This window comes from Lampetra planeri, chromosome 2 (assembly GCF_965212315.1).
Source record: "Lampetra planeri chromosome 2, kcLamPlan1.2.h2, whole genome shotgun sequence".
Lineage (NCBI taxonomy): Eukaryota > Metazoa > Chordata > Hyperoartia > Petromyzontiformes > Petromyzontidae > Lampetra > Lampetra planeri.
In genome coordinates, this window is record NC_136108.1 from 30,187,228 (window position 1) to 30,199,125 (window position 11,898).

Here is an 11,898-nt window from a genome sequence, read left to right on the forward strand (position 1 = left end):
ATGTTAAAGTTTGTGCCAATAGTTGGGTAGTAACAGTAAGGTCCGATTTAACACTGGGCTTCCTAGTCCGATACATTTAATGGACTTGATTCATTAAGCCGTCGATACCTAAACCCTCTTAATTCTTAAAACCAGTTTAGCAATTTCAGGCTTGGATTGAACACCAATCCATCCATGTAAACCAGCTCCATGCGTTGATGTAGAGATTCAAAACACTACGTAAATGCAAGATTTAAGTTTAAAATGTTTATTACAGTCACACTACAGTTAGTACTGTCAAGGAGTAAAAACTTTGTGTAAACAAATGACTTTCCCTAAACTTGTCATAAGTATTGCATTCAAAGCAAAAACCACCGGCTTTAAGGGCATGGCGAGTGCACAATGTTAAGCCTGGTCCCCTTCAAGATAATGTTCAGTCGCCAGCCAACCCATATAAAATGGGGGGGCACCATCTAAATTAAGGTCGGCCGCCCCAATGGGTTTTGCCAAGACTTGGCCACGTCCTTTCACACCGCTCTTAAATCACCAGTCGCAGGTCATTAAATTACGCAGCACATAGGATCAAGTGGACCTCATTTTCCAACTCGTATCATGTAAAGCAAGCTCAAAAAATAAAGTGTTCTTGTTGCAACACGAAAAGGAGCGTAGCGTTCCACAATTACACACTTGTAATGCGTCAATTAGGGAAGAATGGTGGCAGGTTATAGTTTAATGTGAATGCGATTGCAAACCAATTACAAAATTTGAGGTGTGCCAGACAGACACCCCAGCCTATGTAATGCACACCACTCAAGCCCATTTCGCTGACTAAATGCCCAGCATCGGTCAAAAAAGCTTAAAAGCAATAATGGGGAAAACGAGTGCTGCTGCTCTGCAAGAGACCAAGATCAGGTTGGGGATCAGCGAGTGGGGTTAGTGGCTGGGTTGGCAAGTTTGTTCAGATTAGAGGTAGCATTTGGTTGGCTCGTGTGCCTTCTCCAAACTTCTAGCCCCCTCCCCCAATTGGCCTTCATTTTGTTGCTTTTCGTTTGGCGTTTAACAGCGCTGTGAAATGGAAGTGTGCACAATTGTAAAACTACAGGATCTGCAAAGCTGGGGAGAGATAAGGACAATGACCTGGCACTCTGGAGAAACCCATTTACACGAGGTGGGTTTTGTCAAGTTAATATGAAAATGCCTTCGGCAGCAACAAGGCAACAGCCCAGCAACTTGTCAAATCAACGACAAAGCTATGCCCGCAATTATACACCACCATTACCTCCCCTCAGCTGATGTGCCCAAAGTGGGGGGCAGTGACATTGAGAAGTGTGCACCATTTGTTAAAGCACCAAAATATAATAACCAGCATCCCCATAAGGAACATTAACCAAGAATGTAATGCTTTGTTCACCCACTTTGCCCTCCAAACAAATGTGCAAGTGTCAATCTAGAAAACAAGGGAATGTGCTTGGTGAATCTTAGTACATCAAGGTGGGGGAGTAGGTGGCACATTTGTCAGGCCGAAAAAAATTAATTTCACCATCAAGCCTAGCACCTAGCAGTCCCCCCCCCAAACCAGGCTGGCCTCATTGATGCCCCCCCCCCCCAACACCCCAGCAGTCAGGATTTAGACATTGACGCCAGAAGCGGCAGAGGGTGGCGTGAAGCCTGGCTCGCAGCTCTCGAGACCGCAAGACAGCGGCACGGCCACCTCGTCCTCGCCACCACAGGGACGCATCTCGGAGAGAGACCTGTGCAGCTCGTGGATTGCAATCCTGCAAACGGGAGGCAGAGGGGGGACATGGAATGACTTGGTTGCGATGCATGACCAATACATTTTTTTACGGCAATAACATAGGTTTAGTAACTTTACGTGGGGGGGGGGGGGGGGTGCAGTCTAATAGTGGCAATTATTTGTTAATGTATTAAGGCATTGTTAAGCCATCCAACTAGTTAAGCTTTCAAGCACAGGGTAGCATAGACACACCTACAATTATTACCCCAAGTTGGGATTGCACCTTCCTTTAAATTAGCTGTGCATTGATAATGGCAATGATACATGCATCAACGCAAGTTAAGAATTACATATAGTACACAGAGTGTTATTACTGTGGAATGTTTGAGTGAGCAATCTGCCTCTAGTAGTAGAGGCATCATTAGGTGTCGACGGTGTCTATAGTAGCATTTAAGAAGAGCCGCTTGTGGAGTGGTGGTTAAGGTGGCGGGCTTGGTGTTGTGATCATGGTGCAGGTGGCATTGTAGATTCCTCAACTTACCAGTCTGCATTGCGGATTACATAATGCAGCGGAGGCTTGGGGAATCCATTGAATTTGGATGCAGCCGCCATGGTGTACGCGCCCATGTTGCGGAACAGCAGCCAGTCGTCCACGTGCAACTCCGGCAGCTGCATGCGCTCCACCACGCGGTCCAGCCCATCGCAAGTGGGGCCCCACAGTGACGACTCGAACATTGGCTCCTCTGGCTCAACATGCTGCAAACGCCACAAAAAAAAGTTTATTTCAACATGCACAACCTCAAATGCTAAATGTTTGCCGTTATCAAAGAGGTATATAAATTTTACCCATCTAACCAGAACAAATTACAAAGCCAGACACTTGTATTGATGCCGAAAACAATTGATCCAAATTTAAAAGGTCAAGAAAAGGTCATGTCCTCCACTGTTTAGCCCTCATTACAATCCACAGGTCAGTTTGATCCACCACAAATCTGACCAAAGCATGGTTAACTTGTCACAACTCGCCAAGTTTGACCCTCGGATGGTATGACAACCATGCAAAGCATGGAGTCAAAAGGTGCTTGCCTGCAATCATGCAGGTAGTGTGGGGGTTACAATCGTTTGTATCGTGGGGGTATTCTCGCATGGTACTGTTTCATGTCAGCGTAAAGCAGAGCCAGAAGACAAAAAAAATCACATCTTCAAAAGGGCAGCCCACATGAAGATTATTTAACGATATGCATCTTCAAGACTATTTTTGGCTCAGCAGAACGAGATTCCCCTCTGATGCCAGATAATGTACGATAAAACCAAAGTTAAATATTTTCTTGCACTCACTGTACCTTAAATTGTACATGCAAGAGCTCATGAAAAACAGTTGATTGTATGCAGCATATTATCAAGACGTCCAAATCGTGACAAGTGAGGAATCTATGGAGGGGAGGAATCAATAAGTTTGTGCATCAATGTTCTCATCAGCACCTCAAACAGAAATTAGAATATTTTCCAAATCTTCCACTAAACGCAGATCATGTTTATCAGACTGAACAGCTCCACGAGTCTAGTTAACCTACATAGCCAACTGCACTTATCTGCACAAATAATCCAGTCAGTGCCGTCAATCCTCACATCGATTGCCTTTATTGCTTTGAATGAGCTGCTTTCCCCATAGCAGCTGTTGAAAGCCACTGGCCATAACCGAAAATGGAGCAACATGTGGAACATTTACCTTGTAAACAATGGGATCTGGTTGAACGTGGTCAAACAGGATGCAATTGAAGGAGCCATACACGCCATCATTGACATAGTACATGTGCACAGGCTCTTCACCTCCTGTTGTACAAGATCAAAAGGAAAGGGTTAAACACAAGGTAAGAATTACAATCCATTTTAAAACAAGTGATAAAGTTGTCACATGAAAAAGGAGATGAGCACAACAGCTGCTGCTGTCAACAGCCAATTACTCAAAAGATGCAGGAACAGATTGCCAGGGTTAAAAAAGGTAACCATTCCACTCCTTCCATAAAGTATTCATAAAAGTTCAGATCTAGAAAAGCCTGCATTGCAATGTTTGACCAATTCGCTTGTAAACAGTTTTTGCAGGTGGATGAAATTTGAGTACCCATAAAAACCAAGTGGGAAACTCAAATTTGCCAATGGATTCACAAATCTAGTTTTCTGGCCATCTCCGTGCCCACAGCTTTGGAGATCGAGATAAAACCCTTCTTAAAGAGCTGGATTGCACCCAGTAAAATCTGCCATCATCAACCCAGCCGAATAAATACAGCAGCCTCGTAAAGAGGACAAAATGCAAAGCAGTTGCCATGAAAACGGCAATGACTTGCCATTGGCGGAGGCCTTGGAGAACGTCTTCTTGGCAATGATGTTGACAGCCAGAGTAAAAGCCGAGGTCACGTAGTAGCGGCCAGGCTCAGCAATGATGTTTACGCCACAGCCCTTTGGAAAGTACAAGTCTAGAGCTGGGTTCACCACAGCAGCAATCTGGGGAGAAATAACAATGCACAAAGATCCCAAAGTAGCACTTAGTCAAGCTGTCAACAACCAGCGATTCTAACAGGTGTAGTAGTGCCAATGACATTGCTAAAACCAATGCCCATGTACCAATTAAGATGTACAAAAGGGAGTCCCCCTAGGCCAGTTATAAATGCCCATTGGTGCATTAACAGATCTCATGGGCCAATGCCAACAAAATGTAAAGCATATTTTGTTATGTTTTAGTTTAACAGAGAACATTTCCCCATCTTGATTATTCGTTTTTAATTATGGTGGCATCTCCATTGCCAATAGAAAATTTTTCACGAAAGTTAAAACTGGAGAGGTAAGACCGGGTAGCGGTAGGCTCGTTAACCGGTGTGCTTGCCACCAAGTTTGAACAAGAGTTGAATGATTATAGTGGTTAAAACAGTTAATCTGCAGGGGGTATTAGCTAATAATCTACAAAAGAGTTTAACAACCTGTGATGTCATTGATTATAGTAGGTCACAATGTACAATTTCTCTAAGCCCAAATCTCCAATGGTGAAAATTACCCGCGACTTAAAAGTGGGGCAAAAAAAACCTACTTTCCAAATAGGACTCATTAAATCAATGTTAAAACAAACCAACCTCATCAAAGGTCAACTTTGCGTTTGTGTCAGAGCCAGGGAACCCTCCTCCAATGTCCAGCAGATTCATGTTGAAGCCCATTTCAGCCTGCAAACAAGCATTCGTGTGCATATTAGCATTTGTATTAAGATACACCTAACAATGTCATAGGTTCCAAGATGCATTTAAAACTTCAACCTACAAATTGCTTCAGCAGTACAGCAATGACAAGCTGGACACTCAAGCCGATTTTTTTTTAATTGAAGATTTAATTTAAAATGAACACCACTTGGGCACATACAATGACGACAATAAAAAAGCTAACAAACCAGTCCATTTAGGAATTCGGCATTTAGGGGATTAGACTATAAAACAGTGTAAAAAGCGACCGAGTGGAAGCTTTCACATGCACCATTTTGATAGTTTAGATTTTTCCATGCAATAGTAACCGATATTGGTAACCTGTGCAGTATGCTACATAAAGATTGGGTAACAGGGATTTTGCAGGTTGAGAATACATGTTAAGTGTCCTTAATTATCACGCAGTCAAAAGAAACAATTAGGTCACAGCCAACAAAAAAAAATCCCAAGGATAACCATCTGGGAAACTTACAGCGATGTTGAAGAGCACACGGGCATCGGCAATGGACTGTGCATACGTCTGTGCGTCTTGACAGCCGCTGCCAACGTGGAAGCTACATGGAAGCCAAAAAGTACAAACGTTTAAATTGGGAAATTGGCGACATTACAGATATAAAACAATTGTGAAAAATGTTACAGTACGTTTTTTGTCAAGTCATTGGCGACCTGCGTCTGGGACCAACTTGGTATAAATTGAGCAGTTTAATCATAGACAGTTGAAACCCAAAATCAAAACCAGGATCAAGCAGTTCTAGCCGACTAGGACACTGCAACCTTATTTATGCGAATATTCACCTCACGCCCACAACGTCCACACCCAGATTCCGCGCGGTTTCCAGGAGTTGGCGGCTGGCCTTCAAACTGGCACCAAACTTCATGCTGAAGCGGCAGATGGACTTCGAGTCGTCCGTCACAATGCGCAACACCATCCTGCAAAGGACAGCCATTAATTAGATCCTTCTGCCAATACATTTTTTATGTCAGACAAAAAGTGCCCCAAAACAAAATGGTTTATATATATATAAAATCTTCAGAGTTTACCAAATTGGATTGCCTATGGGGTGGAGGGGGACAAAATCGCACACCCCTCACAAACATTTATTAAGTGGACTAAATATTGAGCATTTGTCAAATACCAAGGAGAATGATGAAATGACATCCACTGACTAAGGACTCTACTAATGTGCCACTGGTTGTCAGACTAGCCAAAGACAGACCAAAATAAAAATGGTCACTAAAACACAGCTGGGCTGTGTGGGAGGGCGCATCCTCACTTGGCATTGGGATTGATGCGGGCTGCCTTGTGCAGCTCGGCATCGTTGTCAAACGTCATGAGGTTGACGCCGTGCTCGGCCGCGTAGCGCACGTGCGACGCTTGCTTGCAGGGGTTTGCATAGATGATGCGGTCAGCGCTCACACCAAGGCTCTGCACCAGCGCTATCTCCGCCTGCACAAAAAAAAGATTTGAAAAGTTAATGTAGAGACACAAAGGTGCAGAATCTGTGCAAGGTGTTCACAACTGACATTTCATGTAGGAATAAGATTCAATGGGATTTAAACAGGATTCAAAACTTTTTATGCGATTAATTCACAATGCCACCAGACACATTTGGGGAAAAATATTTTCGAGTTGAATCCCTCTAATTTACAAGGCAACCAACTGGTCGCAAGGGTGGGCTATAGTAAATTGCTACATGCCCATTAAATACAAGCATAAATACCAAGCAATAAGAGTGTACAACGAGGTATTGTTCAAATGATGAAAGTTCATCAACAGGTGTTCCAGAACAAACACATAATAGGTGAAGTGGGTAAAGGATCCTTAACAGGTCAAATAAACCTAGGTGTGTGAAGACCGTGCTTCTAGGCAGATGGACATGTACACCTAAATGCACTGGTTTCTGCCAATACAGCTATTCGTGCACTGGGTTTAAAACGTATGACTTTTCCTTGCAAACATGGCATTTGCAGTAAAGATTTAAAACTACCGATGGATTCTAATATACAACTCTTTTAAATAAATCCATATGGGCATTTTTTGCATCAAACCACCAATTTCCTCCATCTGTAAAGCAAACGATTTTTACAAGCAGTTATTTCCAATTGTCTTGATGCCTTTGTGTAGCTAACTATTATTGGGATAGTTTAAGAGCCCTTTTCTCAGGCTTATCCCAATGGCCCACAACACTGAACATACCTTGCTGGCGCAGTCGAAGCCAGCGCCCAGCGTGGCGAGGGTGTGTACGATGGTCTGAGTGTTGTTGCACTTGACAGCGTAGAAGGGCCGCACACGTGGCAGGGTGCCGAGCCAGCGCAGGTGCTTCCTCACGATGTCTCCCAGGTCCACCACGTAGAAGGCATCCTTCTCATCCTGGGAGGTGACAATAGAAACGACCCGCATTAAGAAAGCCCATTAAAAAAAAGGCACCCAGCAACCCATTTACTCAATGTCAAAAAACTTTATATTTAACCAAATTCTCAGTCAAGGGCATATTTTGGCAACTCTAAAATAGCTGCCCAACCCCCACAAACTGATCAATTGATCCCATGCAAGCACAAGGACCCACGCAGCTGCCCTGCCACCCTCCATTACATTTCAAATCAATAGTACTCTTGTCAAAACCACCCTCGCAGCAGGAGGTGTTGCCTAAAAGACCACGAGTAGGATAGAGAGGCATTCTTTCCAGATCAACCTCAAAGATTGCAAATTCCTAAAGCCCTTACAATTTTCAAGAGCCCTTTTTTTACTTTAAGATAAGTTTTCAATTTTGTCTAAAATATATTTATCCTGTACCATCTTTCCAACCTCCATGTACACAGGCAAACAGGTTGCTTCACAAAAAAGGAGCCCAACTCCAATTGCGTAAAAAAATCAACATTACAACCGTTGAGGCACTTTTGCAGTTATATATTTAAAGCAACGTTTAAGCAGGTGCACAAGTTTGGGATTTAACATATTTATTAACTATAAAATTGAGTGTCAGAATTGTGGCTAGGACACAGCACTACAAAAGCAGTAACTATAGTTTAATTTCCAGCCACGGCTAACAATGGCAAGTAGTAGAACTGGTCCTATCCACCACCCTCCCCCCACTTCATGACTAATAGATTGCTACTGGATGAAGGCCTTCCTAGACTGAAAAAAAAGAGCACTCGTTTCAGTTTCATGAATTCCCATATCCCATTTTTAAAGCATTTTAATCATCAATGTTGATATGGGCATTCCATTTCTCCCACTCTGGCCAAAATTTAAAATCCATAGCCGTACCAATATTAACAGTGTCACACGCATTTCAGACAGTTTATGTATGCATTTAAGGGGGACTTTATATTACTTGAAAAGGACGATTCTATGTAGTTCTTTTTTTCATCATACCGTTCTCATTTCTTGGATGCGGGCCTCCAGCATATCATGAAGGCTCACGTCATCCTCCAGTGGAGTCAGCTTCAGCTCACTTGTTTCAAGTCCAGACATGGCTCCCTTAAAACTTATTTTCACTGTGAAGAGAAAGAGGGGTGCAAAGAAACTCAATCACATTGTGCATGGGAGTCTTTCAATGCCACTTGCTACCGTGGCCTGCTAGACTGCAATGATGTATAATCCAGAGGACAATGAGGCGCCACAAAGACAACTAATTTTATCATCACACAACAGCATTTTCATGAGGGTGTAGTGATTTCAGTGTACTTGCTGGCATAATCTGATGCAGGTATTGTTAAGGGGCAACAGACCGTTCATTAAGCATACATGCCAATTTTGCTTAAATTAAAGCCCACTCTTAAAGCTGCTTGCCAAGCAAAATATTTTTGAATGTACCCAACACTAAGCAATTTGCAACATGAAATATTAGTACCATCAACGCTAAACAAAGCCAATTTCAACAAAACCACTGTGGAAAAGAGACTAAAGTATTTGAAACAGAACGCTTTCCATAGTGAAGATTGAATATAGATGTGTTTTCAGGAGAAGACAGTTTGGGGAGTACAACTGCAAAAATAGTGCTTGGGGATGGTGGGGAAGAGTAGACTTGGAGCGACACTAACAGGAAAAGCTCATGGGGCTTTCCAAGTATGGATGGGAGTGTGGCAAGTAGCTATTTTAACAAGTGGAGTTGGATGATGTATTCTAAAACCCATCTCATTTGTTAGCTCAAACTGATTACACGCAAAACATTAACAGACAGGCTATTTCCACTTACAGGTCACTTCGACACCCCCCCCCCCCCAAGGTAAACCCCTAATAGAGGTTTGCTGCCAACCCCACTGTCAGTCCTGGTTTCTCAATTTATGCCAGGAATTGTACTCGAGTTACCACGTTTACACAACCCATCTCTGCCCCCCCCTCCAATTCTTAAACCGCATTCTTCTTGATTGGTGGTTGCCAAATGGTGACGCAGCACCGCCATTTTTGGCGAGAACGCTTGGTGTGCGTATATATAGCAGGTTAAAGCTCTACAATTAAGACTACTAATGTATTGTGGCCTCCACTTAAGGGAGGTCAAGAGTCCCTCCATCGATATTTGGTCGACTCTTCCACACTGGTCACACAATGGAAAAGTGTACCGTACCCCACACCTGACAGCCACCACACGCCGTTGAGCCAGCATGTGAATACGTATATATATATTTGGATAATTAAAATGGGCAAAGTGGCTTTTTGTTGCACATGGGGTTCGGGCGAAAAAAAGACGATCGCGGAAGACCTTACCGTGAAATTAAAAAGATCCGAGTTCAACAGAAGGGCTTCGTCACCGAGGTCGCCAAGGGGGCTCTCTGTAGTGCTCCAGATGAACAAGGGAACCCGCTAAGAGGCCCTTTTCAGTCTGGTTTGAGTAAGTGTCCTAGAGTAAGAGAGGCCCACCCACCACGCAAAATATATAGCAGTCATTAGGAGACAATCGCAACAAAGCTACTTGCATTGTAATTAAAAAGTGAGCGCATGTGCGCCACACGTTGTAAAACCGAGACACGAACTCGCCCACATCCTAAAATTTGCGGCACCGGTATAAAGTTTGGACATTTCTTTAAGTTTCGTGATAAAAGCATAAACACAGGGGTGTTTTAAAAAGATGGACCCGATTTCAAAGCAGACCCAAAAAGAGTACCGCTTTTAAATTGGGTTCATCTTTTTGAAACTCCTTGCATAATGCACGATAGCCACCTCAGTAAATTAAGTCTCTCGAGACGCCAAAGTTCATATGGAAAGCAGTTACTTTGTAATAAACCGTATAATGGCGCGTACTTTATTTTAAAAGTTGTAATAAACACTTATGGATCAAACAATCACTATTAAGAGACTTCTGATATTTTACCAAATTAGTTTATTTTAGTAAATTCGTTTTTTTGAAGGCTTCCGGTTTCAAGAACATTTTTATTAGGTCCTGTATGGAAAAGCACGTTTAATATTTAATACAAAGTCTAAGCACATTGAAAAGGTTACACATGCCATTTCGTTGATTAAAAAAAGACGTTAGGTTTGGGAAACAACTTTTTTTTTTAAACGTAAAATTTAAACTCTCATGGTTAAATTTAACATTTCCGTGCCACGTATATTTGGAACCTTCCTCTCAATCAATAATTTTTTTTTTAAACGGACAGAAGACGCAAGCAACGCCAACAAAAACGCACATTTATAAGGATTACATAAGCAGGCAATTCTCGTACGTCATGTAACGCACGAATTGAATCCACGCAGTAGTTTGGCACGACTCGTTACACAATGAGTCACACCACGCCACGTAACGGAACCGGCTTTTTCTGGCCACGTCCGACAGGAATACAAATGTAAAAAAATATATATACACCGGATAGACCTTAATTTTATTACACACTCGTTGCTAAACACAAAAAAAAAATTACTCGCGCACACATACCCACATTTAAACACGTTTTACAAATAACGCGCACGCTCGAAACACACATTTACCTTAAAAAGCATTTACAAAGGCTTTTTCCATTGAAGTCTACGCGTCGGAATTGGAGTGCAAGGGGCGACGCAGCGTGGAGAGGAGCAGCAGCAGCGACAATGCCCTCGTGCTCGGCCCCCGCCTTATATAGGCGTGACAGTGTGGGCGGGGTAGAGAGGGGGAGGGGCGGGGCACTTTGGGTGAGGGGGAGGGGTGGCTCTGCGCGCGACGCAGCCAGCGCGAGCCGGCTTGCGGCGGATTCCCGCCAACCAGCGTCACGTGACTGCGCTTCCCCCCCCTCCCCACCCCATCCGGCCCACAATTGTCATACCACGTGGCCCCCGCTTAACCCCCCCTCCCCCGCTCGCCCCCCTCTCCCCCCTCCCACCGTCATCGGCTATCTCCGCCCCCTTCCGTGACGTCATCGCAACCTCGTCACCGTTTGAAAATGTTGCGTGACGTCGTTTCGCAACGTGGTAAATCACCCTGCCGCGATCACCAACAACATCAACCACCATCGCACGCAATCGGAACCGGGCCGTGATTGAAAATATTTTACTTAAATAAAACTAAGCACCGGCGGCGCAGATTAATAATTTAATCGAGCGGCGTGCGATTGACTGGAATCGATTGCATCCGATTCTATTTCCCACCCCACGTGACCCCACCACCCCACGTGATCGCCACCCCCCTCCCCACTGTTTCCCCTTCTAGGGACGTCACGCAATTGAACGGATGTTATTACGTCATCGCAGCGCGTGACACGTGTTAATGATTATTGGTTGGAGGTGGAAGAGAAATGTAATTAAGTTAATTGTTTGGGTTTTTCAATTACGGGTATTGCCCAAACCAACCACCTGTTGGTTCGGGCCATAGTCTGGGTGTTGTTGTTGGATGTATGCTTATTTAAAAGCAGGTGAAGGTCCAACGGTGAACATGATTGTGAAAAGTAATGCGTCTACGGTTTTAAAATAACACTGTGTGCCCAAAAAATAGCGGAGTGTGTTTATGAGTGCGTTACTCCCTGCCACGG

The 11,898-nt window shown here is 43.7% G+C and overlaps 1 protein-coding gene across 1 annotated transcript; it reads right to left on the bottom strand.

The window, feature by feature from the left end:
- Positions 1-231: 231 nt before the first annotated feature.
- On the bottom strand, positions 232-11,000 carry LOC144731443 (antizyme inhibitor 2-like). The gene is made up of 12 exons (XM_078612486.1): positions 10,886-11,000; positions 9,668-9,800; positions 8,336-8,457; positions 7,157-7,330; positions 6,234-6,406; positions 5,755-5,889; positions 5,432-5,513; positions 4,840-4,926; positions 4,060-4,216; positions 3,444-3,547; positions 2,256-2,470; positions 232-1,754 (listed from the first exon to the last, which is right to left on the bottom strand). Exons 3-12 carry the CDS (start codon positions 8,432-8,434, stop codon positions 1,607-1,609), a joined length of 1,374 nt encoding a protein of 457 aa, XP_078468612.1. The 5' UTR covers positions 8,435-8,457; positions 9,668-9,800; positions 10,886-11,000; the 3' UTR covers positions 232-1,606.
- Between the last annotated feature and the right edge of the window lie 898 nt (positions 11,001-11,898).

Bases quoted from the DNA above. Each gene is read 5' to 3' on its own strand.
- LOC144731443 (XM_078612486.1), bottom strand. From the start codon at position 8,434: ATGTCTGGACTTGAAACAAGTGAGCTGAAGCTGACTCCACTGGAGGAT. The intron at 4,217-4,839 runs GTTGGTTTGTTT...ATTTCTCCCCAG, and splicing joins CAAAGTTGACCTTTGATGAG to ATTGCTGCTGTGGTGAACCC. The intron at 1,755-2,255 runs GTAAGTTGAGGA...TCCCGTTTGCAG, and splicing joins GTAATCCGCAATGCAGACTG to GATTGCAATCCACGAGCTGC.